Source organism: Dasypus novemcinctus, chromosome 5 (genome assembly GCF_030445035.2).
Source record: "Dasypus novemcinctus isolate mDasNov1 chromosome 5, mDasNov1.1.hap2, whole genome shotgun sequence".
NCBI classification, from domain to species: Eukaryota; Metazoa; Chordata; class Mammalia; order Cingulata; family Dasypodidae; genus Dasypus; species Dasypus novemcinctus.
In genome coordinates this window covers 7899109-7926568 of record NC_080677.1, presented here as the reverse complement: position 1 = coordinate 7926568, position 27460 = coordinate 7899109, and the positions used below count along the sequence as shown (strand labels likewise).

At 43.8% G+C, this 27460-nt stretch overlaps 1 protein-coding gene across 1 annotated transcript; it reads right to left on the bottom strand.

Annotated features, from left to right (window-relative positions):
- Positions 1-293: 293 nt before the first annotated feature.
- On the bottom strand, positions 294-17277 carry HUS1 (HUS1 checkpoint clamp component). Its single transcript, XM_004450213.4, has 8 exons — positions 17157-17277; positions 16576-16703; positions 16306-16482; positions 14676-14783; positions 13518-13592; positions 7784-7883; positions 6361-6480; positions 294-3498 (listed from the first exon to the last, which is right to left on the bottom strand). Exons 1-8 carry the CDS (start codon positions 17206-17208, stop codon positions 3416-3418), a joined length of 843 nt encoding a protein of 280 aa, XP_004450270.3. The 5' UTR covers positions 17209-17277; the 3' UTR covers positions 294-3415.
- Positions 17278-27460: the final 10183 nt, after the last annotated feature.

Sequence of the window (27460 nt, the reverse complement as noted above, 5' to 3'; positions counted from 1 at the left end):
CCTAGGGCCTCACAACCAGCCAGCACGCTGTGCCCTATAAAGACGTTCACTGATTTATCCTCAGTTGCATGAAGCCCTGAGAAGGAATTATTCTGCAGCATTGATCCAGGCTCCATTATTTTGAACCAGCTATAATTTCAACAAGTAAGTTTAACTTTCTACTTGTGAAAATAAGGACACACTGTGAAAATTAAGAGACTACGGCAGGGAGGGGTGTGCTTTTACTCCAATATTCAGGAAATTGTAATTGCCGGTTAACACGTACTCAATTCATCCAAACAATTTTCGCTCAGTCCTTTAAAAAATAATTTATTTTTTTAAAAACAAAACTTTATAAACATTTTAGAAAATACATAAATGTACAAAAGTTGAAATAAAAACCACCCAGAAATAATCAGGCTTAAGTGTCTATCCTCCCAAGCCTTTTCTATCAGACACATACATATACATTATTCCCCAAAATCAGATTGTGCTATACATACCACTGTCTAACTTTCTTTTCACATTTAACTATAAATTACAAACATTTTAGCATACCAGTACATTTTTTGTGTATAACATTAATTTTAGAGTAGGAAATGTCAAATCATAAATTACCTAACCAATCCCCTATGAATTTAGTTAGGGTATTTTTAGGTTTTCAGTATGGACAGTGCTAGAATATCTTTATGACCTTAGTGAAACTTCCAGTAGTAGGAGTACTAGATCAAAAGGTACACACATTTTTAAGGTATATATACTAATCAAACTGGATTCCAGAAAAGTTACCTCAATTTTCACTGTCATCAGCAATGTCTAAGTGGGTTAATTTATTTCTCTAATAATCTCAAGGTAATACCAGTTATAACAAATGATTCATATTTATTAGTTCACCACACATTTCTTCAAAAATACCACCCTACCAATTTGGTAATTTCTATCAAGAACAAGGATGTCATCACATTACTCAGTGCCGGCAGCAGGTACCAAAATCCCAGCCCCAAACTCCAGGCCCCCACGCGTACGAGTGTGAGCTCGGCCCTCATGCAGTTGTGGCAAACGGCAGGTCCTCAGGCCTCGCCAGACCAGGGAAGGCTGCGGGAGGGGGACCAGGCCACTGGCTGCCGCATTAGGACTTCTTAATCCTCCGAGACTCAACCCAGGACTGCTTCCAAAGCTTGGCCGGAGATGTGATTAACAAAGAAACAGAGGGCACCGGGCATGCACCAGGCTGGCTACTGTGTTCCTCTACCTGCCCCGGCATGGAGGAGGGCACTCTGCACACCAGAGCCGCACAGAGCCTCACGTGAGCACAGCCGGCAGGAGTGTCCTCTAGAATCCAAAAAGCTATTTGAAAGAGATCTAAACATTCTGAGAATATTAGTCCTGAAATAAGTTAATTTTTCAGATTATATCTGTTCCTCTAAAAGAAATAGATTGCTACTCTTTGACCTAATACAACTTTACTTTGGTATATTGTTCAGTAAAATGGCACCGTGCATTTCTGTAGCCTGCAGTTTCCTACCTCTCCTTCCATGGCAGGAGGTGAGGATCGCCCTCACCCTACAGACGGCTGAGCTGCAGAGGGAGAGGACCTGCCAACACTCCACGGCAAGCTGACCCCGCTCCTTGACTCCCAGGTAAGGCTCTTCTAACTAGCCACACTCCACTCAGTGAGAAGATCTTGAGAGATAAAATCATCAAAGTCAGGTCTGGACTGATGACAAATTCTATAAAGAGCTGGGGGAAATTACATCTGGTTTCATGACATTTAAAGAATTGCTTTTAAACCTTTTTCACCATAGCATATTTAAAAACTAAGATACTCTTTCCCAACTCATAAAATGACTGGTGAATTTCAACTTTGAAATCTATCATTCATTCCTCATTCAAAAGATTAATTACGGTCACTTAGCATGCAGAAGTGTAGGGAAAGGGCTATCTGTCAGAGTCAGCAGTCCTGGGTTCTAAGCCCATCCCTACCACTGTGTGATCTGGGCAAGCTACTGAATCTAAGCTGTAAAACCAAGCAGCAGCGCTGCATACCTTGGCATGAACCCTGGGACATTCTGGCCCAGTCAGACCTGACCAAGCGTATCCTCCCGTGAGCACCCAGGACATCTGATGTCCTGACAGCAGAGGCAGAAGTGTGCTCGCTGAATTCCTGAGGAACGCAAACTCAAGGGCACTTGCTGGAATGCAGAGGAGGAAACATGCTACTTCACTATTACCTTACAGGAAAACCAATATATTATCTTCATTTTACATCCAAAGTCATCATTTCAATCACAAAAACAATGAATTTTCTGGATTGGTAAATTTTTAAAGGTTTTTAACAGGAAATAATAATTTTATAAAACCATTTTCAGATGCTGTTTCATTTTGCATCATGATTTTTAAGTTTTAGATCTGCAGCTGGAATAAATTTTGTTACAATTCAAAGAGGGGAAAGGGACTTCAAATAAATTAAAATGATATTCTCTCATTTTAAAATGTTAAATTTAACAACATCCTACACCCCATTTAAGCTAACACTATTAAACATAGGGAGAATCATTAGTTTTGCCAAATAAGATGAAAACAAGCCATAAAAGAATTTTTAATTTTCTGCCAATTCCAGTTCTGCCCATTATCTTAAGCAGCTGCTTTCTTTTAAAGTCTCAACTTTGCAAAATGAAGCCAAAATAATATTAATGAGGCCTACCTCTATAGCACACATAAGATGTAACTGTAACAGGAAACATGGTAGAACGTGCTTGAGGGAGAATGAGAAAGCATATTTATCAGTACCGGAACCAGTTGATAAAATACACAGGAATATGGTTTCATCATCAATGCAGACATTAGCTTAGGAGTTGTTCCCTTTCCTGTGCTCATGGTGTCTCTCAAGAAAATCCCAGTGCTCTTATCTCCAGAATGACAGAACCAGTACACAGGAAATAGGCATCACGAGGAATCAAAGCCTCGGACAAGCTGGCCCCGGGGAAGTAGGGGCAGCAGGATGGAGCCCCCAGGCAGGGCCGTCCTTGTGACGGGGTCAGGGCAAGCGGGGGGTACACTGCCAGAAAGAAACCACCTGCTAGTGCAGCGCGCTGAGTGGAACAGACTCTTCCCAAGTCTCTAAGTTGCAAACACCTCACCGGTTCTCAAGGCATGAGATCTGCACAACTTCAACAATGAGACACTGAAATGTAAGGTCTGCATAAAGAAGACCTAGCTTAGGTCAGTGTCTTAACAGCAAAACACAGCAAGTGTGAGAAAAGGAAGTAATATTGTTTATACAGCTTTGTAATTCTAGTTAAAACATTATAAAGGAAGAAATGAGCGTGTGATTCGTGCTACTCAGAGGACACAGACATGTAACTTAGACACATGAAGCTACTGTCTCTTCCCCCACAGCCAACCTCGCTGAGCTCCCAAATCTGGTGAGGCGGTGCTATGACCAGGCCGGAATGAAATACTGGAGGGAAACGCCTTCATGAAGCAAGTCAAAGTGGACAATTCTGTTACTCACAATATCTGGGGAGATAAAAAACAACATTATTTTAAAGACCCATTCCAGTCCACACATTTCTCCTCCCTACATGTTAAGATGGCCTTTTCACTGTGGGATCCTCTGCTGAGGCGTTACCGTCTCCTGGAGCACGGGCCTCCGAAGGAGAATGGAGCTGTGGAGTTTGCAGTGTCCCTGCCCTCAGGTGCCCTCTCCTGGTGACGTCTCTTAGTATTAGGAGGTTTACTTTGAGCTGGTTCATCCACAGCAGATGAGAGAGGAAAGCGAGGGAGGCTGCTGGCACCTCTGGGTGAACACTCTGATGTCTCATTTCCTGCAGCCACATTTATTTGCATCAGTGAAGTTCTGTGAAAAAGCAGCTCTCCGCCAGTGAGAAGAGCCAGAACGGCTGGGCCGGGCTGCGGCACTGGTTAGCTCATGAGCTTCAGCACTGCTGGGAGACCCTGGAAAGGCCTGTGGGGCAGCACGGCACCCGGTGCAGGATGATGCCCAGGTCAGCAGGTGAAAGGGAAACTATGCTCCGCACTGACATGCGCACAGTGGGGTGAAGGGAGAGAACTGCACACAGTAGGGAGGAGGAAGACTCCAGAAGAGATGGTGAACGATGCGGCCCACGTGGCCCTCCACCATGCTGAGTGGAGAGCACTGTGAGCTTCCAGGCAGCTCTGCAGCCACAGGGCCACCTGCCACACGGGATGCCAAGGGAAGAAGTGGGTGTACCCACCGCAACAAAGCTGGAGACAGACACGGACAGGCACCAAAGAGAAATGGATGGAGAGATCTGGGAGCTCCCTGCTGCACAGGGACCCATCCCAGCAGACGCCAAGGCTGGTGTGGGGAAGTCTGGCAGGAAGAGCAGCGTTCCTTAGGAGGGGGTCCAGGTGCTGGATGGCAGAGGAGGGCCCCTGAACCTAGGTGGGGGACTGAAGGTGCCAGAGGAAGTGCCCCACAGCAGGTGGCAGAGGGCGGCTGAAGGGACAGCAGTAGGGCTGTGGGGATGCTATTCACCAGGACGGAAAATACAGGCAGAAAAGGCGCGGGGGGAGATCCAGGAACTCGGCAGCTGCCTCCGGATGGCTGGCTTCCTCGTCAGCCTTGGACTACGATTCAGAAGGCATCCATCCCTCAAGGCATCTCAAGGCCTGGTGAGCCTGGTGAGCTCAGGGCTTGCCAGGCCCCTACCTCTATCCTGACCCCCTGCCACGGGCAGAACTGTGTCCCAGAAAAGACACGATCATGTCATTACCCCCAGTCTTGAGATGGGACCTTATTTGGAATAGGATCCTTGAAGATGTTGTTAGTTAAGACAAAGGCAACCTGGAGTAAGGTGCAGTAGGGTGGGCCCTCATCCAATCTGACTGGTGTCCTTGGACAAAAAGACAGACCAAGAGAGTAAGGCCATGGGACGGAGACAGAGGCCCAGCTACACCACCAGCTAACGCAGCACCATGCCTGCAGCAGAAGCCACAGAAGCCAGCACCTCCACTTTAGACTTTCAGCCTCCACTACTGTGGCGGTCTCAGTTGTCCTCAGCCCCGCAGTGTGTGGTACTGTGTTACAGCAACCCAGGAAGCTAAGACAGCCCGCTCCTTGCACGCCCCTTGCCTCCACGTCATGCAGAGGAGGGTTAGGTTACACTCTCACAACCCAAACGGTAGTCAGACCCTCGGTGTGGGGATCATCTAGGAGCTTGTTGGAAATTCCAGACCTGGGAATAAGAACCTGCATTTCACAAGATTCCAGACGACTTCCAAAGCTCCGTCTATAGCCCTGAAGGCCCCTGCACTGATGCGGAGCTCCCACCACTCTCAGCCCTACAGACGTGAGCCAGCCTACGCCAGTCTCTCAAGGTGCAGCGCAGCTGGACGCGTGAACCTCTCCCCCAAGACTCCAGGACATCCCAGCTTTTCTTCTCTACCAGTGGTCCTCTGCTACCCCTACAAAATCCCCTCCCAGGTACCATCAGTCTAGCCAAGCCTCCCAAATGGAACAAACACCTATTGCCCCCTCTGTGTTCTCTCCTCTCTGGTCTCTTCTGTTCCTCTTCATGCCTTTCATTTGAAACTGCTGTTCCTGACAGGGCCATCTAGAATGTTCCTTCCTTCCCCATGGTGTCCTGAAGACTGAAGACTATTAGCTACACTCCCAGGCTGCCATTCTTCTCAGTTCTGTACCAGCGAAGTCAGGACACCAAAGGTTTAACGTCTAATGAAGGCCACGGTTTCTTCAAGTTGCTATGATTTTAGTAGCAAGGAGACAGAAAGAGCAAGTAACCCCTCTCACTGCGGTAAATGAATGCAGAGTCTAGAGCAAGTTTGTCACCCAAGGAAACGGCACCAAACCAGAACCAAGAGATACATACAAAAATCAGCATTTCAGAAGAAGAGCAGACTCAGAAACACAGGACAGTGAACACAGGTCAGGCTTGAAACAGAAAGAAAACAACTGTCCTACCTGGAAACTAAACCCAAGAAAAATCTTATTAAGCACTGAGTAAGGAAAACTAGATTAACATTTTAGAATGGATTATCACTGCACGCTCCCTGACAGCTCCTCTCCAGCCACAGACCCAGTTCACGTCAGCCCAGGCAAGGTGGAGACTCAGCCCAGCTCCCGCTCAGAGGAGGCTGCCACCCATGTGGCCCCAAGTTTTCAGGAGCTGAAGCTGTCTCTCGACGGCCAGGTGTTTTCACCCTCTAGTTTCTTCTGAATCTGAGACAACCCAAAACGCTTGTCTTAGAAAGCTGGAGTGCATGCAACTGAGCTTTTCTTTTTCTTTCCACTCACAAGACTGCATACAATCTGTCAGATGACAGATGATTAAACTATTTGACATAACGAAAAACAAAACACATAAGCACACTCACTGCACAGGGCCTTTGTAGGATTTACTTGTTGTCCAGCAAGAAACTGCAGGAGCTTCCTAATATCAATGTGCACCTCAGCCATCTGTTCTGGGTTTCTATCTTGCGAGGCACTTTCAGAGGCTAAAACGACATGAACATTTTAAAACACATCATCAGCTGCAACAGGGAATCAGAGATAACGTGTGACTGTATACCTAAATGAATGACTTACATTCCATCTGGTTTTAACGTTCTGGAGAAATACTGCAACTTACACATGCAGTCATTCACTAAGCAAGCACTTATTAAGACCCAGCTATTTAAAATGCCATGCTAATTTCAAGGAAATCTTTACTTACAGTAACTTGAAATATTACCCAATCTCCCCCTTCAGGTAAAAAATAACGGTCTTTAGCAGTATTCACTATATATTTAAGAACTGAAATGTGCAAAGCTAATGCAAGGCCTCTCATTCTAATGTGGAATAAAAAGAAAGCAAGCAACCTTTCAACTTTTAGAAAAGTATCATAGGTAAAGAGACCTTCTTTGCACTGATTAAAATAAACAAAATGAGTAATACCAAAGTAAGTCATTTCAAGAAAATATTACGAAAAGCCTTAATCACGTGGATTTCATTGGGCTGGAACAATATGCCCTTTCGCTATAAAGTAAAAATTACTTGCAATGGTACATTAAAATTTGTGTTTATTTTCAAGCAAATCTGTAACAATAAATTTTAATTCCAAAATTGACTGGGGTTAGTGGATCTGATTCAGAACAAAGGTGCATCATAAAATGCTCTTCCCATCATTTGCTAAAGCTTTCTCCCATGGTCCTTTTACCCTTGCTTTCCTGCTGGAGCATCCTCCATAAAATACCTGCTGTGGACTCTCTCTCAGTGTGAATCCCCTCCTCCTACAGCTTACCAAACAGTTCCAGCACTATCTTTCTCTTTCACCACTTACTGAACCGATTCCACAGCCCTTAACATCTATGAGAAAAAAATTTATTTATGATCAATGAGAAAAATTTTGCATCTGCTGACCCAATTTTATAAGAAAAAAGACAAAAATAAGAAGAAATGCTACTCTATTTTTTGAATCCACTCCAGGTGAGAAATCAAAATCATTAGAAGCAGAAATTGGAATGTAAACTCTGGAAGGGATCTTGGAAATTATTTAGCTTGACCCCTACTTGTGTGGCTGAGAAAAGAGATGCTGTGGCCATGTCCCTCAGCTGCTTAGGGCACGGCTTCTCAATCCAGGGCAGGTTAACTTTTCCCTGCACCACAGCAACAGGTACTTTACTCCAAATGTTTTTGTTCTCTTCGCAAGCAAAAAACACAGTCAACCACATTTCAGTGTTTTACAACATTTAGAGGTCTCAATGGTCTGTTATCTGAAACATTAATCAAAAGCAAAATATAACCCTTTAGGAAACTTACCTAATGGAGGATTTCCAAGGTCTTTAAAATGAGTTGTTACATACACCAATTCAGTTTCTACTTTCAAGTTCAGTTCTCCATTTAGGTTTGCTTCAATAATCTGCAAATTGAGTATTTTACAGTCTTAGAAAGGAAAACAGAGAGAAAAACAAGAACTCATGGATATCGGTCTGCACTGAACTAGACGACAGGGTACCCCGCAAGCCAAGGATACAAGGAGCTGAGGCTCACCTCTGACGGCATCGAGACCCAGAGAGAGGGCCAGTCAGGCCACAGATGGGTGGAGGTGGTGGTGGTGGTGGTGGTGGAGGGACTGCGCAGGCCCCAACCTGCAGGTGCTTGCACGGAGCCTGCGGGGAGGCAGCAGGGCCCCCTTACAGAAGGACTGAGTCCGTCGCTGAGGACGAACAGTGAGAATTAGATGCCCAAGTTGAACAGGATGGAGAACTTGTGCAAAAAAAGAGAATGAGGGTTCAAAGATTAGTAGGGGAGGAGAAAGCAGAGACAGGTCTCAGAAAGCACTGGCTCTATTATTTTTTTTTACCATTTTGTGCTTATACCATAATAGAGAACCCTTGAGGTAGGAAGCTGGAAAACTCTCCTAGACCACTCCTACAAGTACAACAAAACCCCCTCCAAAGAACAGGAAAAGCCATTTGTAACAACAAGAACAAAAGGATTGTGGACCAACTCCACACAAAGATATTCTATAAAAAGAGAGAGATAATAATGACTTAGATAGCACACTTACAGACAGAGAAGGCATGCCAGAAAAATCTAAGGGAAAATACATCCAAATGGCATCGGTCTTTCTGACATTGCTTACCAGAAGACAACAGAGTAGAAGGGAAGAAAACGTAAGCCAAAGATTTCACATCTTGTTGAACTGACATTATGAACATGTGAAAACTAATCAACTATTATGCCCATGAATTCTTCCTGAGTGCTCTATCTTCAGATAACAAAAACAATTATTGGAAGAGTTACGGCATAAAGACAGGTATAAGCATTAGTTATACCTGGAGACCCAAAACTAAATGGTGAGAAATAAGGGTACAAATAATGTATGATTTTATGGTCTGACAAGGCAGACATAATACAACTGCTGTAAAGGAAGGGGGGAGAACAGGAAGAGATTACAGAAAGAATAAGCTTGCTGATTGCCTTATTTATATAATTGGGTGTAATAGGACACTATTTTAAATCAGACGGTTGGAAAGAGGAAAGGTGTGGCAGTTTGAGATTATTTATGAACCCTAAAAAAGATTAAGACTATGTTTATAAACTGGTCTGTTCTCCTAGGCATGAAACCCTTTATTTGTATTAGATTCAACAGAAATGTGTTTGATTAAATTATGTTAAGATTAGTGCTTTTATTTGACCACATCAGTATGGTGTAACTCAGGTTAAGACCTCACCCCCTTGGTGAAATGGGCACTCACTCAAGAAGACATAGAAGAAGATACACAGGAAGAGAAGCAGAGTCCCATAGATATCACAGATATGGCAGAGGAAAGAACCATGATCCTGTGACCCCGGAAAGAGAGATGAGCCATTCATCTGATAGTTTGCAGTGTGGAGAAAGCCCAGGAGGAAACAAGCCCATGCCAGCCTGGAGCTGAGAAAGAGGAAGCTGAACCCTCACAGAGATCAGTAACCATCTCATCGACTGACTTTGGTGAGAAATCAACCTTGAGTTGGGACTCTTAGGGCCTTGTAACTGTAAGCTTTTACCCAAATAAATACCCTTTATAAAAGTCAACAGATATCTGGTACTTTGCATCAGCACCCCTTTTGAAAGACTAATACAGAAGATTAGCTTTCAGCTTATCTGATATTGTTCACAGGGAGCCAACAGCAGTATCTAAGAGTTAAATCATATTTTAAAAGTTTAATTCATATCAACAAACGAAGATTTAACTTAGCATGTCCTAGGAATAGTTATAGCCAATACAGAAAAAGTAATCAAAGTTCCTTCTTTTCTTCCCCACCAAGTAATGTTAGAACTACGAATTCCATATGATCATAAAGCCTTTACCATCCATGAGAACATAACCTGTTATTTAAGATCTCAGCTTCCTGAGTCACAAAGCCTGAGGCTGCGGGCGAGTTATCAGAACTTCAGCAGCTGCCACATCCCTGGTACAAGGTCTCTGCTCTCCCAGTACGACAGCAGGAAGCAGCAGAAGCTGCACCACCTCCTCCCAGGGGCCTGTCTCCTCCTCTTCCCTGTGCTCCATGTATCCTTTCCAAGCTCCTCTCCCCCCGCCCATGTCCCCACTAATGATCAGCTCTTTCACCACATCAAAACCACAAGTGGATTACATAGAAGGACACGCAGACCACAGGCTACCATGTGGCCTAGGATTTTGCTAATCTTAATCTGCTCACAGGACACCGTGTGTTTCTCTGTTCCATTTAGGTACCCGCCCACTTAAAAAGCGTGGCTGGTCACTGAGGAGGCCACAGGGCATTCTGCCCAAGCAGTAATGCAAGAGTGCCACCTAGTGGCCAGAGAGACACAAGCCACTTTCCTGCTCTGCAGCGGTCATTCTAAAAGTCCAGCAGTAGAGCCCCGCGGGACGCTGGAGATGGCTGTGGCACCACCCTGCTTCAGCTAAGTCTGTCTGTATCTGATGAATAGAGTTTAGTATTCCTCATTCTTGGTCCTCAAAATTGGTGAACTCTAAATATTTCTCATTCTGGAAACAACTCATAAGGTTCTTTTTGACTTGTGTTCAGCTCTTACAGCTTTTGACATGGTAACTCGCCCGCAGCCTCAGGCTTTGTGAACCAGGAAGCTGAGATCTTAAATAATGGGTTACGTTCTCATGGATGGTAAAGGCTTTATGGTCATATGGAAATCGTAGTTCTAACATTACTTGGTGGGTAAGAAAAGAAGGAACTTTGATTATTTTTTCTGTATCGGCTATAACTATTCCCAGGACATACTCACTAAGGACTTGTTCCATAATCGAATAAACTTATCTTTGTATGAGGAATACTCATTTTCAACCTATTCTTTCACTAAACCAAAAATAAAATTGTTCTATTTCTTCAACCACTCTCCTACAAATTGGAAACAATACTTGGCTGAAATAAATCATATAAAACAATATTTGTGACTATGCTGAACTGCTTTAACAGGTGCTCTGTAAAACCAACATGTAATATATCCCTATTTGTTTCAAACAACAAGTGGCACAAAATTTTTAAATTCCCTGTGTTACTGAGAAACAATGGCACATACTTATCTATGTATATGGGTATACACACACGAATATCTCCTCAAGAAAGCACGCTGCACTGTTCTAGATGCACCCCAGGCTGCACTGCTCCCTAAGGTCTGAGTGCTCTCACACTAAATTCCCTCACTCTGACCACACCCACAGCAGCGCTCAGTCAACACGGACGGACGAAGGAGTTAACGCTGTCCTTGTGTCTGTTCCAATTCAGTTACCCAGCACCCGCTTGACTTCTTAAGTTTCTGGATGAGACCTTACTGTCTTCAGTGATGTTAGCGCCAGTTACCTACCACTTAATGAACACCTGCTATTCATCCTGGGCACCTTATACCACTTATCTCTGAGCTTACACAGAGAAGCAACAAGCCCTTGGGACAGCTGTACTGTCATCCCTTCCTGGGTGGCAGAGGCCAGGCATCCAGCCTCGGTGCACAATCGAGCAGGGCAGCCAGGAGCCGAGCCCAGACGCCGTGGCAACCATGACTCACCACCACCTAATGATGCTTCTCGCCCACAAATCCAGAACCTCGTTCCATCATCAAGCTGGTCCATTGTCTCTGAGGGAACATTTCAAGTACACGGCAGTACAGCGTGCATATCTCAAAGCATCACTACTTAACGTGGTCTCAAGAAACGTAACATCCAATTTCCTGGGAGGTTGTCAGAAACAGAATCTCAAGACCAAGTCCATACATACTGAACTGGAATCCACATTTTAACAAAATCCCCAGTGGATTCAAGCACGTTAGAGTTAAAGATGCAACGTCTTCAAACATTAGGTAAAATCATAGTAGTTCTTGGTCTTTTCTGTTTAAGCTAGTATATTCTGCCCACTCCCATCAGTGACACCGCTCAGATGTAAGGAAAGGACTGCGGATCTCAACGAGGAAGGGCTTGAGGATAAGCAACGGGGAGGGTGGACATTTTCAGTGAGTGGAGGCCTACTTGTTTTCCTTAACTCTACCTCCCACAGTCTCCAGACACAGAATTCTGGTCAGCCAGTAGACCGCATTATGCAGCTGACCACTCCTATTTAACCTACACGTAGATAACTTTCCATTTAGTAATTCCAGATTGCAGCAGCTACTCCATGAAGTTTTTCTTCATTTTGAATACTCCACCTCCTTTCTGCCTCTCAATTTGCTGACTCATTTACACTGAACAGAAAGAACAAACACATGGCTCCTTCAATTAACTGCCTACCTCTTCCCTCCTGGGCCTCCCTGAACTCTCTGGAAGCCTCCAGAGCATCCCAAGGGGGAGCCAGCCCGAGGACTGGATCAACATCAAGTCAGCTCACAGGCAGCTACCACTGTTCACACAGTGCAAGGTTTTAAATTAAAACAAAATCTGTAAAGGCTAAGTCATGAAGGAAATGTTTTCAAGCACGCACATTCAGTGACAACATGCCCTTAGGTAGCAGAACTCCAGAGAAAAAATGGCCGGTACACATTTTCTAGGCTTCAGAAAACATCTGCAATTCCAAGATTCCTTGAACCTAAATTTTATTCCAGATTCATTCTGGAATAGATAGTGGTAATCCTGTACCAAAGAAATGGGATGTAGAGATGACAAAGAGCTTCTCTTTTCAGGTCTAGTGTGGTAGTGGAGGGAGGTCGCACAGTGTGACAGCTGGGGAGGGAAGTGGGCAGATCGTGAGCACCAAAAGTTTCCACATCCTCATGTGGACAATGGTTTTTCAGAGACCCAGGAACATGATCAAATGATAATTCCAGTGGATAAAACTGCAACAGGAAGAGGCTGGAGACTATTAAGTGTGTGGAGAGGTTAAGACTGAAAGAATTAAAAAAATAAAACTAAAACAAAAAAATTGGGGAGGGGAAGGGAGGGGAGTGAAAGGAGCCCAGAAGATATGGGGGCTTCCTGGAGGGTACTGGGTGAGAAAGGGAGAACCCTGTCTCATACTGTAGGCACTGCAGGATGGTGGCAGGAAACCGTCATAAACACACACAGAAACAGAAGTGCCCCTCCACTGGTGTGAGAACAGCTTAGAACACAGACGGGTGTGGTTTAGGGCATCTCTCTCCTTGGCTCACTGAAAGACAGCTGGCAAGCAGACAGGCCACTCAAACCCAGTGTCAGCAATATCAATTAATTAATAAAAACAAATACCCATTAGCAGATAAATTATGTGATGTGTTTTCCAAAAGATAAGGAAAACAGCCAGGACTGCTGAACATATTCTTACACACTACAGATACAAATACAAGGGATCAAGGGCAATGGAAAATCTTCCCCTACTGAATGAGAGATGAAAAAGACCCAAAAATAGGTTTTTAAGAGCAGCTGCACACTCGGAAACCCTGAACCCCAGGCCAGGCTCTCAGTGGTCTGAACCCGGTGGAAGGCCGCCCCGTGAGATGCCCCGTGCTGAGCACAGCCCACCCAGTGTACGTCCAGAATGGGGACACGCAGACGGAAGCAAAGAGAACACTTAAGAGCGCTCTTCTACAGATGCTGTAACTTACAAGGTCGTTGCTGATGTTTTTCATCTTCTCCACAACACTCTTCATAGTCTTCAACACTGGTAAGTAAATACTAACCTATAAAATCAATGAATCAAAAACATTTAAAAAAATTGATATCTAGAGGTAGGGACATTATGTACTCAATAACCATTTTTGGAATACATGTATGCTTAAAAACTCTAGACTCTTGTGTTTCTAAATTGTATAAAATACTTTTCTAAAAATATGAAAAGAAAAATAATTTTACAATTTCACTAACTCATGGCTGTGGCAAGCAAAATTAAAGGACCACATGCCTGCCTCTGGTAACCTCAGCAATCATGTCCCTGGAGGCGTTCCTCTGGTTGGAGAAAGGGCAGAGCCCTTCTGCTGAGAACTCCCTTGGATAAGTCCAAGGAGAATAAAACCAGCACTAGGCAGGAGGCCTTCCTCCAAGGGACGTTTACAGTCAGGCTCAGGGGGCTTGAAGTACTCTGTACGTTTTTGTAGAAGCAAAGGAATACAGCATGGGTCCCTGCCTCAGAGCTAATGTTACTGATTGTGCTTTGGAAAACACTGGCTTTTTCCAAATCAATGTGGACACCTTCTATTAAACTTCAAATAAATATTTCATTCAGAATATTTTTGGAGTTTCTTCTTCAATGAATTGTGAACAAAAGGCAACGAACCCTTTGGTATCATATTTATTTCCAGTGGCACTGGGATTAATACCCATAGGATAGTTAAATCAAGTTCTAAATCATGAAATCTTCTTGCCTCTTGGCTCTCTTACACACATTGCGGACACTGCTCCTAGAGGGACTGAGGAAAAGGTAGTTTTATGAACCCCAAATTGGTGCCTGACAGACACTGCCTTCCCTCCGAAAGATTATTTTTAAGTGCTAATAAACAATAGCATGACACTATCCCTCCTGTTTGTGAAGAGTGTGACATTTCTACTATGGGCAACACTGTCTGAAGATGTTCTCTGTAAATAACAAAAAACACACATTCCATTTTTTCCCCTGAGTATACTTCAAAAATGAACCAATTGCACTTTCATTCCAGGCTATACAATGCTCAACCAAAAGATCCTTTCGGGACTGTGACTAAAATCGGAGAATTCAAATTCTGACATTTAATATGTGAAAAACAACGAGATTCCATGCAGCAACTTACATCTGAGTCTGGGACTATAGGTTCTTGTAACTCCTTCCACAGTTTCCTCGGAATAACCTTTATGGGGATGTCATGTGTCACAATGCGATTAGTGCTTGATATGGATAACTGACGAGAGAAAAGTTAATTAAACTTTTTATAACATCAATATTAAAAAAGTTGAAATACCAATTCTAAACAAAATGTTCTCACTCTGTTAACTCAACCGCATTGAACAAGCATCTGCAGGCATTCTGTTGAGGGTCCTGTAAGGACCTGGGAAATGAGTGAGAAAGACAAAGTCCCCTATGTTCCAGTGGGGCAGATGATCAATGTGCGAGAACAAAACTGAGATATTCATTAGCGTCCTGAAGAAACCAGAAGCGTGACGAGCGTGGAAGTAGGTTCCTTAGGCAGGATGGTTGGGGAAGGCTTCTCTAGAAAGTGACATTTCAGCTCACTAAACCAAAGAGAAGGTGACAGCAGCCAGGAGATGGGGAACACTTCCAGGCAGAGGAAAGAGCATGTTTAAAAAGCCCTGCGACCAAAGCAAAGGCTTCAGTTCAAGGAAGAGAGGAGACCATTCTTTGCTCATGGGACACTCAGGATGTTTCAGTTTCAACACTACTGAATATCTTACAGAACACCTATTTCCAAGATGTTCTATAAGACACAGAACAAGCCAAAGTGTCTTATACTCTTAGGCAGAAAAATATTATATGATACTCTCTTGCTTTTCAATGAAGAAACTTATCAAATTGTGACATGGAATACTCTGATTAGCTCTAAGAACTTCTTGATTGCAACGTCGGTTAGAGTTGAGAAAAAGTTATGAGGAATCATCTTGCACAGAGAGCTTTAAGCTCTCACACATAATTTATCTAAAATTCACCCAACATATAAAATAAAGAAGGAGCACTCCTAGGATAAGGGAGACTGGGGAGGAGGCAGCGCTGGTCTAAGCAATGGAGGAGGAAAAGGTTTCAAAGAGTGAGGAGAAGAGAGACTCCCCGTGGAAGTCCCAATGTCACCAAAGACTGGGTGCTGGGAAAGAAAGGGACACACACAGACACCATTCAGAGGGTAGACGTTTGCGAGTTGTCTCCAAGATAGGTTGGGCCATGCACAAAGGAAGGGTTTCGAACATCATGGTGAGAAACCCAAACTTCACTCAGTGAGCAGGGAGAGCCATGGCGGGGCGTGAGGAGAGCCATGAACTAAATTCATCTGGCAATAGCACAGAAGACACGTATTTTTACTTGAGAATGAGACATCACTTTAAAGGATCACAGAAGACTGAGGCAAGGGGAAAATGCTTCAAAGGTGAAAGTCCGAGAACCATGATTTCTAGACTAGGTGACAAAAGCTCTAAAAGAAATAGAAAAGCTAGGATATACAACCTGAGAAGATGCAGCTTTACTGCATAGGAAAAGGGAGCATCCCAGCTGAGTATTATGTGATCACGACACTATATTAAAATGAGGCAAAGACGAACTTCGATGGAAAACAAAATATTATGTACCAGATTTTATTTCCAAAGAAAGCCAATTATCTTACAAAGTATTAAAAAGCCTGGACTCATACCTATTTCTATTCCTTCCAGACCAAAACCCTTCTAGGAAGTTTCAGAAGGGCTCCTCCTTGTACTCACCAGTTCTACAGCGACTGTGAGGCAGGGAAAGTGCTTGTTAGTCAGCTTGATTTTCAAAGTTTTGGCATTCTGGGCAGTTTTCAAGGCTCGAGATAAGTTTTCCGAGGTCAGCTCTAAGTAAATCTCATTGTTTTCTGCTGAGACGCCTTCCATTTGGAATTCAGTGAAGAAGTTCTCCTAGGGAGAGGGAAGAGGAGGCGGGCGGCCAGGGGCACTCGCGGCCTCCCGGCCGTCCAGGCTGCATTCCCAGGCTCCCGAGGGGCGGCTCACCTGCTCCAGCTCACACCACATGCTCACCCCTCCATTGGCCACCTTGTCTGAAAGGATGAAGTTGAGCTTGTCGGGGCTGATGCGGAGGGTGCAGGTCTTGGCAAGCTTGGATATCATGTTGCTGACTCCTGTGGCAGGGGGCCCGAGGAAGGCATTGCTAACGCGTCCCCTATCCTGGGGGACAATTCATCTACAGGAACGCACGGCGCCGCGTTGCAAGGTCCCGGTGGGAAAAAATAACGGCTTATATCTGCATCACGCGGGAAGGCACTGAGGAGCTGTCCTCCCACGCCCTGCGAGGCCCGCCGCGCAACCCTGGGTGCCGGGGCGACGCCGTGGGGCTCCTGCAGCCCCCGGAGAAAACTGGCAGAACTAGGGCGAAGGGCGCACGGCCAAACGGGCCGCATTTCTGGGCCAAATAAGGTCACTCGAGCCAGCTACGGGCTTGAAAACAAGAGCGACGTGACGGGAGGGAGTTACAGAAACCTCCTTTGACACGCGCCCGGCGCGCGAGCATTCGCGCCTCCGCCCTCCCGGTCCGCCTCGGGTTCCCCGCCACCCCCTGGCACGCCCGCGCTCACGCGTGAAGTGGTTCAGGCAGGCCGCGTCCACGATCTTGGCGCGAAACTTCATGGCCGCGCTGGCGGCGCACGCCGCGCCGGCTTCCGGTGGGCAGCGGACCCGCGGCCCCCTGCGCGGTCCCGGGCGGCAACCGCGGCCGCGCATCTGGGTTCCGCCGCCGGGGCTCGCAGTCGTCCGGCCGCCGCCGCTAGGTCCTGGGACCGGTCAAGGTGTGACACCGGCCCGGCCCTTCCTCCCTGTGCGCCGCGGGAGCGGCGTGCCCGCGCCCTGGAGTTCGGGCGGCCCGCGGAGGGGCCTCTGGCCTGGGGGACGCACGCTGGTCGGCCCCGCCATGGCGGGACGCCGGGACGCGGTCAACAGCAGGGAGCCCCGGCTCTAGGAAGTCCGGCCCTGCGAGGTCACGCCCCGGGGTGAGGAAGCGAGGGGGCGGGGCCGGCCGGGGTACGACCTGGAGTGAGGGGGCGTCCCCCGCGGTTGTGGGGTGGGTTCTGCTTTTAGTGGCCCGGGAGTCCTGATAGTGTTGAAGTGGTTCTGAGAAAGCAGTTTTTCAGATGTGTGACCCTTTTCAATTTCTGTTTTAAAACATTCAGCATATACTAAATCGTTTATAAACGTTTAAGTTAAACGATCGTTTTATGCATCTCTATGAGGCACTTTAGGACCACCTCTAGGCTCAAATGAGAGTGTTGGTGCCACGGTGTTAGAATACGGCTCTTGAAGGGCACGGGTTGCTGAGGCCACAAAACCAAAGGACACACCTGGCATTAGGCATAAGCTTTCTTGGGCTTTAAGGACAGGAGAGGATCTCTGAAGGCGGAGGTTCAGAGAATGAAGACAGCACTCTAAAAAGATGAGAAAATGAGGGATGATGTAGTAGGGGTTTCAACAAGGACATTACGTAGGGTATGACGTCAGTTTCTGCTACAGTCTGGTGAAGCGTACACGTGGGAGCTGGTGATATTTTCACTAGGCTTCTAGGAAGGACATTTATCAAGGATGTTTACTGCTTGGGAAGGTTATAGTTTATGATACCATGTATGCATTCTCTCCCTTCTGGGGAAGGTTGTGAACCTTTATGTCTGGGTCACACAGGCGACCAAGTGCTGAGGACCTGGGAAGGGGGCCTGGACTCCCACAATCCACCCTCCGTTGACCATAGGATAAAATTACATCCACGTTCCACAACAACAATATAAAAGGCAACAGCTAAAGCCATTACATCTTTTTCAATAACAATTGCAGTTCCACCTGGCATAAAATTGGCAAATGGGTAGACCACCAGGGGGTGTGTTTTACTCTATATCTCTCCTTGACAGTAAAATTACACAACCCGGGGTAACCACCAAACATCATGGATTCCCGCTTTGTCCACGCAGACAGGAGCAATGCAATCTAGGATGACAGACCAGTCGTTAACCATCCTAAACCATTATATACAGCATATCCTAATAAGGTCTGAGATTACTCACCTGTTCCTTTACAAGGGAAAAATATAATTACAAGACTCATTGAAAGACAGCAGCTGAATCTCAGTGTTAAATGAAAAGGTCTTGCTTCAAACTTGTTGATGAGTAACAAAAGAATCCAGGACTTTCCAACTGGACCTTGTGCCCAGGGTCTTTGGCAGGCCTTATTCTGACCAGCTGCCTTCCCTGTTTCCTATATTAACTAGTCTCAACAACCCCATCAGAGAGTTCACACCCTTATTCTTAGGGGGGAGCTGGAGGGTGATGGTCATTCTTCTGTATCTGCTTCCTACTGGTTAGAGGCAGAATAACCTACCTGACCAGATATGAAACTCTCTGGTTGTTGTATTCAGGTTGAGGGACAGTAGAACCGGCACCTTGATTGGAACTGGATGAAATCTGTACGAGACTAATACCTTGTTCTGGAAGGCATTGATTCTGGAAGAAATAAACTAAAGTTAGAGTTTTGAAGATAGTTAACTCTGGGGAGAGATTGTGGTAGACCTGCTGGGTTTGGTATAAACTGCCACCCTCAGCTTCCACAGGGGTGGCTTTGCCTAGGAGAGCTAGGAAAAGCAGGAGGGACACTGCCCTATATATAAACTCACAAAGACAACATAGGCAACAACAAGATAAGCATACAGCAAGCAAAAAGAGCCATTCCTTTATCTTATAGGCATGTTCATTAATTACTTAGAAAATGAATTAAGTTTACAAAGACTTTTAACATGTTCAATATCCTGCCTATGATCTGGAATAGAAGAGATATTAGTATATTTATCAGGTATATAGGTACAACACTTAATACTAATCAATGCAGTAAGTGATACGCAAGTTCCTCCTTGAGCTATAGTTAATCGATCTAAGCTCCAGGTTTGCAATACCATGTATGTTATCTCTCCATGGGAGCAGGCCATAATGCCAATTGTGTTTGTCTAAGTTCTACTCACATCACTCTGGTAATTGCTCCACTTAGTATGTCCTTCACACAACCAGCATGATGCAGCACTACTGGTCCTAGAGAGAGGCTCCAGTGTTTCACCAGCCTCACGCGTAGTGCTCTTCAGCACTGTGGAACAGAGCCAGTCTGGAGGCAATGTCCATTGTAAATCTGGCCTTATTGTGCCATCATCAGCTGCCTCAGGAATGCAAAACTGCAACATACTTTACAGCCACTTCAGGAGGATGTCCAAATATGTGGTAGGTACTCTTTTTATTTAAGGTGTCATAGCAACCAGCCTAGCCAATAACTCAAATGGAGAGGCACTATGCAGAGTACTAGAGGCCTGGTTTGAATTTATAAGAGAGTTTGACACTACTGAAGTCTAAGTCTTTATTTGTATACACTTTCTAAATGCTTCCAATGCAGTTTACAACATATTAAGTGAATTTAACTATTTTTAGTACTTTACTTTTTCCTTCTACACCTTTACCATGACTACATTAATTACAGGTATTTTACTTTAGTAGTATAGGAAAAACTACTTTCTCCATTATTTTATGAAAACCTAAGATCTCTAATGGAATCAAGATTATCTTTCCCCTACTACCACTTTAATATGCAGATTGAGGTGGCCTCTGACGTGTTTATCTGTTTTGAAGTTACTTTCTGTTATCAATATCAGTTTAGGTTCCTACTTAATAATGGCTTCCTGGAATTAGCCATTTAAGTACTTCAGTTTAGAAGATGCTTTTGCAAACTTTCTGTAACCAACCATAACCACATAAACTATTTACTTCATCTCAAGACAAATTTCACCTTTACAAAACACATTCCCTTACTTAATGCTACTTTCTACAATACTTTCTACAACTTTCTATATTCATTCAAGCCTTGTCTTACATATTTCCACCCTGATTTTAAGAAAACTAGACATCTTACCTTAGGACAAAACACATTCCCTTAAACAAACTCATCAAACCTTAGTCAGCATTGACTATGAATTCAATTCCACAAGGCTTTTACTTCTTTCTATATCCATTTAAGTCTTATAACCCTCATTCTGTTCTGTGAAGGTAAAAAAACAGTTATTCATTTCAATTTAGGCAAAAACAATTTTTAAAAAGAGGTTCATCATTATTTCATTAACCAAAAACTTAACAATTTTCATCATCTTAAAGATTTACTACATATAATGCTAATTTATTTTATTAGTATCCTATAAACCTAGGGAGTTTACACCCCAAGCTAAATAAAATTGAAACCATTATAGTTTATGCAAGAAATGTACTTTTTTCTTCCTTCCTCCACAGGAGGCTACACCGTCTTCTCTTTAAAAAATTCTAAAATTGTGAATAACCTTAAAAGCATACTGCCTGCCAGGTTCTGGAGAATAGATTATAATTGTTTAATTTGTTTTAACTATAATTTAGAAAAATCTTTCCATAGCTTTTCTTTACATTTTCTTTACTTACTGAAGTTTGGCCATTGGGTTATTGCTGTCATCTCAAAAGCTGTTAAAAATCTAACTGGGGGATTACAGGACAGACTAAAAACAAACAAGGTTTATTCTGTAATATCCCTTCTGTCCCTATCATTTTTATTTCCAGGCCTGGGCTAAACTCACATCGCCCCTATGTTTCCATGCTCAGTGCCTCCCCTTAGTTTCCTAAACCAAATTTAATGAGTAACTGTCAAGGTTAGGAGACCTGGGGGCATGATAGGCTATAGAAAGATTATGGGAGAATTCAGGATAAACTTTATAGTTTCTTTCCTTAATAGTTTCTTTGTTCAGAATTTATGTGACTTTTTATCCTGTTTGGCTTTCTCCAATTTGAGCTTTACCAATATAAATGCTTATTTAATTTTTGGCTGTTTGAATCGAACTCTTAAGAATTTCATTTGTTAATTTTATATTACCATCAGAGGTATGAAAAACAGATAAACACAAAAAGAAGATACAATCAACAGAAACATAAAGCTCACTAATTTGACTCATAATTCTTGCTCCTTTGCTCTGGTTATCTCCAAGCTCTCCATCATTTCACATCTCTGATTTTTATTGCTTTTAAGATCTCTGGAATCAGTGTTGCCTGTAAAATGCAAGCTTATTCTTGGAAACGCTTTTATTAGTAACCAGCAACCAATTAGGAATACTTGAGCAGTATGAATGCAGTTGAGCACTAATTTAACAGTTTAGACAGACATTTAACACATGTACTCTGGATTACTCTTCAGGAATTGACTTAGAGTCAAAGTACAGGAGTAAGCTATTGATTTAAAACTGAAAGTTTTTTTAAACACCTTGATAAAAATTCTGATCAAAATAAAATGTGACTAAAACTTAAAACACTGTCAAAATAACATCCCATTAAACTCTTCCAGTTTACACAGTTTTGCAATATAACTGATCATCAACTCAGAGGCAATTGGTTAAGGACTTTTTCATCTCCGCCTGTGCTAGGACTTATCCCTTTCTAACTTTAACTTTCCTTCTAAGTGGTGCATGGAGGCCTTCGCAGCCTCTTCTGCCTCCCTCGGTAGCCACCTGCAAGACTCTTAATGGGCCATGCTATAGCTGCCTCTATCTGGCCATCACCCCTTTCCTTATTTAAGTGCGGCTGCTCTGCTATCTGCTGTAGCACAGCCAGCAAATGTGCCTGAGTTTTTTGGGTGGCCCTGTATTCTCTTGGTGGTCCCCAATGATCCTGGAGGCCAACCTCCCTCTTCACATGGATGTTATAGGCCAGTCCAGAATTTCTCCCATGGAGTCTCCTTTCCCTGAGCTCATGTCTGCTACTGCTGGTGGTCCTTTGGTCCCCTGCCTGGCTCACCAATTTTTATAGCCTAGCTCCTGAAGGGCATGACTTGGTGCAGTCATGAGACCAAAGAACACACCTGGCATTTAACTAGGCATAAGCTTTATTGGGACTTACAGACAGGAGAAAATCTCTGATGACTGTGGTTCAGAGAATGAAGATAGTGCTCGGCAAAGAGATGAGAAAATGAGGGGTGGTAAAAAAGGGATTGTAGAACAAGGACATTCCATAGGGCATGAGAACAGAGTTTCTGTAGGGTCACATGAAGTGTACACATGGGGTAAGGCGGTGTTTTCACTATGCTCCTAGGAAGGACAATTACCAAGGACATTTACTGATTTGGACAGATTATAATTTATGATACCATGTATTCTCTCCCCGCTGGGGGAGGGTTATTAACCTTTAACTTATGCTTAGGGCACACAGGTGGCTTTGTGCTGAGGACTTGAGGAGGGGACCTGGGTTCCTACACCTGGTAATGTAAAATCCTTGTTTGGTTACGGTTCTGAATAGTTTTCAATGAATTTTCAATTTTGATCAAATTACTACTTGGTAAAGGGAGGGTTTTTAAAGAACACTGGCATTAAGTGATAATTCTGCAACTTTGTTTCAAGATGAAGTTCACCAGATCCAATTAAAATTCCTCTAGCTATAATGATGTCTTAGAGCCATCCCCCAAGAAAAACATTTTAAAGCAGGAGACAATACTGTAATTGTTTCCAATTTTGTTTTTAAAAGCCTAAAGATTATCCATGTTAAGAAACTTTTAATTATAAAGTGCTTTGCAAATAGAAGCCTAGAACTTTGTTTCAACTTGGTATAAAGAATCAGAATAGGAAGCAGATTTGGCTCAACTGATAGGGTGTCTGCCTACCACATAGGAGGTCCAGGGTTCAAACTCAGGGCCTCCTGACCCATGTGGTGAGCTGGCCCACATGCAGTGCTGATGTGTGCAAGGAGTGCCATGCCACATGGGTTTCCCCTGTGTAGAGGAGCCCTATGCACAAGGAGTGCACCCTGTAAGGAGAGCCGCCCTGTGCAAAAAAAACGCAGCCTGCCCACAAGTAGTGCTGCACACACAGAGAGCTGATACAGCAAGATGACACAATAAAAAGAACACACTGCGAATGGACACAAAGAGCAATGGGTGGGGGGGGGGGAGGGGGAGAAATAAATAAAATAAATAAATCTTATAAAAAAGAGAGACACAGGTTCCTGGTGCTACTGACAAGAATGCAAGTGAACACAGAACACACAGCTAATGGACACAGAGAGCAGAGAACGTGGGGGGGTAGGGTCGGGGCGGGAATAAAAAATCTTCATAAAAAAAAGAGAATCTGAATATTTACAATATAAAATATGGAACTTGCATACATCAGGTTTAGCCTTTTTTAAGACTACATTGTAAAGCTAAATTCCAGTCTATGTGGTTACATGCAAGCATTTGCCAAACCAAATGTGATAAAATGTTGCTTTTAAAGTTATTTGTTAATAAAGTATGTTTTTATAACTTTATAAATTAATTTTAAAATAGGAGCATCACTTATTAAAGTGCGAAAGTGGATAAAAAGTAGATAATGTGACTGAAAAATGCATTTAAATGAATTTTGTAAACTTTCATAATATATAATACTGTTAAATTACTTGATTTTATGCTATGAAAAAAACACATTTTTTGAACACCTTTGAAGACTTGTATGCTTATATATCATATTCTCATAGACAGAGGTTCAAGGAAAATTTGACCCGACAAATATAAATTAAGCTATAATTATCTTTTCTTAGGAGAACAGGGAATCTTTTATGTACTCCTGCAATTTTCTTAAACTAAACAGACTTAACAAATTAGTAATTCAATAATATCAACACTTCTAGCTATATGATTTTTAGGCAAGGTACAATGAAATCACTAGAAAGCTCTGGAGGCTTTCTATCACAATCTGTGGTACATTCACGTTGTTTTTGGTCAAACTAGTAAATAGCTTTCTACTTTAAAAAATGGCCAACCCACAGGAGCTAGTAACATGGTCACAGAATCATCTGGGAGACAGTGCTGATGTTGTCCCGTGTGTTTGTTTATTGTGGAAGGAAATGCCCTAATCTGGTCTTAAAACTGAAATACAATTATAGTGAAGTATATAAAACTTACATCCAAATGTGTAGTTGGAAGTAAGGGAACTCACGTTCTTATAGATGCTTAATAAAGACAGTAAACTCTACCTAAATAAGAATTATGCATCTATTAGCTATTACCCAGAGCTGCATTTGGCCACTGTCTTTCAAGTGCTTGTTCATCTTCTCTAGTCCCTGGAGGGATGAATGACTATTTGTAGTCCTGTTGTTAGCTGTTAATGCTGGAAAAATTACCCAAGGGGAAAGAGAGTGACATAGCTCAGAGATTCTGCATTAGGTTGGACAGTATTTGTCTTTTTTTTTTTTTAACATGAAAAACTGAAAAATAAGAGAAAGCATGTAGGTAGAAATGGCATGTGTGGATGCCATTTGAGAGCTATACTAGTTGGAGGGGTGGGTTTAGAGTTTAAACAGCTGTTCCAAGATCCTTTTCACATTTTAGATGTTTACAGAAGAGTACTTGGATACATTTCATCAATATTTTTTGGCTTAACATTTGGTTAGCACCCTGGAACAGGGATCTGAGAGAGGAGACTGCCCACCCCCACAAGGAGCAAGTCCAAGGTTGCTGGCCACCTACTGTGTTCCCTGGATAGCTTTACAATTATGGAGTTCTATTTAAACAGTCCTGATCAGCAGGGCAAGTGTTTTAGTTTCCTTGACCCCTCAAGCAAAACCATGCAATGGGTTGATTTAAACAATGGGAATTTATAGTTCACAGTTTTGAGGCTAGGAGAAAATCCCAATCAAGGCTTCATCAAGGGATGCTTTCTTCCAGAAGACTGGCCTTCTGGGCCTAGCAGGTGGTGATCCTTGACCTGGCTCCTCTGTCACATGGCAGTGCACATGGCAGCCTCTCCTGGCCTCTCCCTTCTAGGTTGCATTAGCCTTCAGCTTCTTGCTTCCAGTGTTTTCCTCTCTCTGTCTGCATTTCCTTCTGCTTATAAAGGACTCCTGTAATAGGATTAAGGCCCATCCCGATTGAGGTGAACCACACCTTAACTGAAATACAACCTCATCAGGGAGTACTACTTACAATGGGTCCACACCCACAGAAACGGATTAACTTTAAGAACATGTTTTTCTGGGGTACATACAGCTCCAAATCACTCCAGTGAGGATAACTTTAATTTGTATAGCACTTTAACTGATATTATCACTTTGATGACACAAACACCCTATAAGGTAAGTGCTCCTATTTCCATTTTAAAGATGGGGAAATGGAAAGAATAAAAAATGTCAGTCGTTGCAGGAATGTGCATTGGTAAGTGCCCCATATGCTTCCACCACTAACAGGACCAGCTTTATGCTTGTTCTACAGGAAAATAATTGATAGGCTGCTGGCAGCTTACTGCCAGCATGAAAAATAGGGAGGGAGCTGAGCCAATTCAGAATCCTCTTTCAGGAACTGGGAATAGGAACCCGAGAAACCATAACAATTGGGAAGTAGGGAGCATATCAGTTATCTACTCCCAAAACTTACTGGCCTCGACAATAGTGTTTTATGGTGTCTCAAGATCCTGTGGGTTGACTGTGTAAAGTTCCTCTGCTGGTTTTGCCTGGACTTTCTCATGAGGCTGAATTTAACTTGAGAGACTGAATATACAAAGGGACAATGACCAGGAAACTCTGGCCCACCATCAGCAGGTACCAGATCAGGAAACCCTGACCCCGCTTCTCAGCAGTAACCAGAGCAGGAAACTGGTGCACCACTTATAGCAATCAGTCCAGGAAGCTAAATGACCATTTCTGTAATAACCCCAAATAGCCAGGACTTGATCAATAACTGATAGCTTCCATAAGTTTCCCTCCACTCCCAATTAGGTCCAACCGGAAAAAAATATGTGGTCCCTTAACCGATCACATAGCTGCCCCACCTCTAGTTAGACCACCTCCAGCCTCCCCACACCAGCAGCCCAACCAGGCATACCTGAAGTCTTCCCTTTTTTCCCACTTAAAGCCTTTCCATTCCTCTGCCTGCCTTGGAGTCTCTGCCAAACCCAAGTGATGGTGGTGGACCCCCTTGCTAAACAAGCTCAGAATAGCCTTTGTTCTTTGGGTGTTCTTCATGTACTTCTACCAGCTGGAGGGGCAGCGGGCTGGAAGGTCCCAGAAGACCTCACCCACGTGGCTGACAGTTGGGATAGATATTACCTGGGGCATCTCTGTCCTCCTCCATGTGACTTCTCATCCTCCGGTCAACTAGTCCTGCTACTTTCTGCAGTGATTCTAGGACATTGGTCCAAGTCAATGATGAAAGCTGCAAGGCCTTTCAAGGCTCAGTGTCCAGAGCTCTTAAACATCACTTCTGTCCCATTCTGGTGGTTGAAGCAAGTCCCAAGCCTGCTCAGACAGAAGGGGAGAGAAATGGCCTCCACCTCTAGAGAGGAGGAGAAGGCAAGCCACATGGCCATATTCTGCTGGGAAGAGCAGGACATGTGCCCTTTAAGCCACCTACCCCAGAGAGCCTTCCTGGCATCAGAGCAGTTACACACATCTTCGAATCAGAAGAGCTAGAACAGCTGTAGCTCCTGTCCTGTTCCTATTCTCATGCGTTCTGGCCATTTTCCATTTCCTGTCCTTGCATTTCATGAGCTTCTGGTACCTTCATAATAACCCTTTCCCATTTACTGCACTTGCTATAGGGCATTTCTCTTTCTCATAACCAAAAAACAGGGTGGACATTACTAAAACACTGCCCAGGGTCACAGAGCTTGTTCACTTTGAAGCTGATAAGTCTACATCTCCTGATTTTGAGCCAGTGCTCTAAATATGTCATCCCACTGAAATTAGTGTTCACCAGTTGAAAGGGAATTCTGTACTCTATTCCCCATCCCGGGGAGGGCTAGGGAGCACAAGGGGATGTCAGTGATGTCACTGTCATTACTGCCCGTGAGAAAGGAGATTGTGCCAGGTTTTGGTGCAGGCCACGATTAATTTTAGCT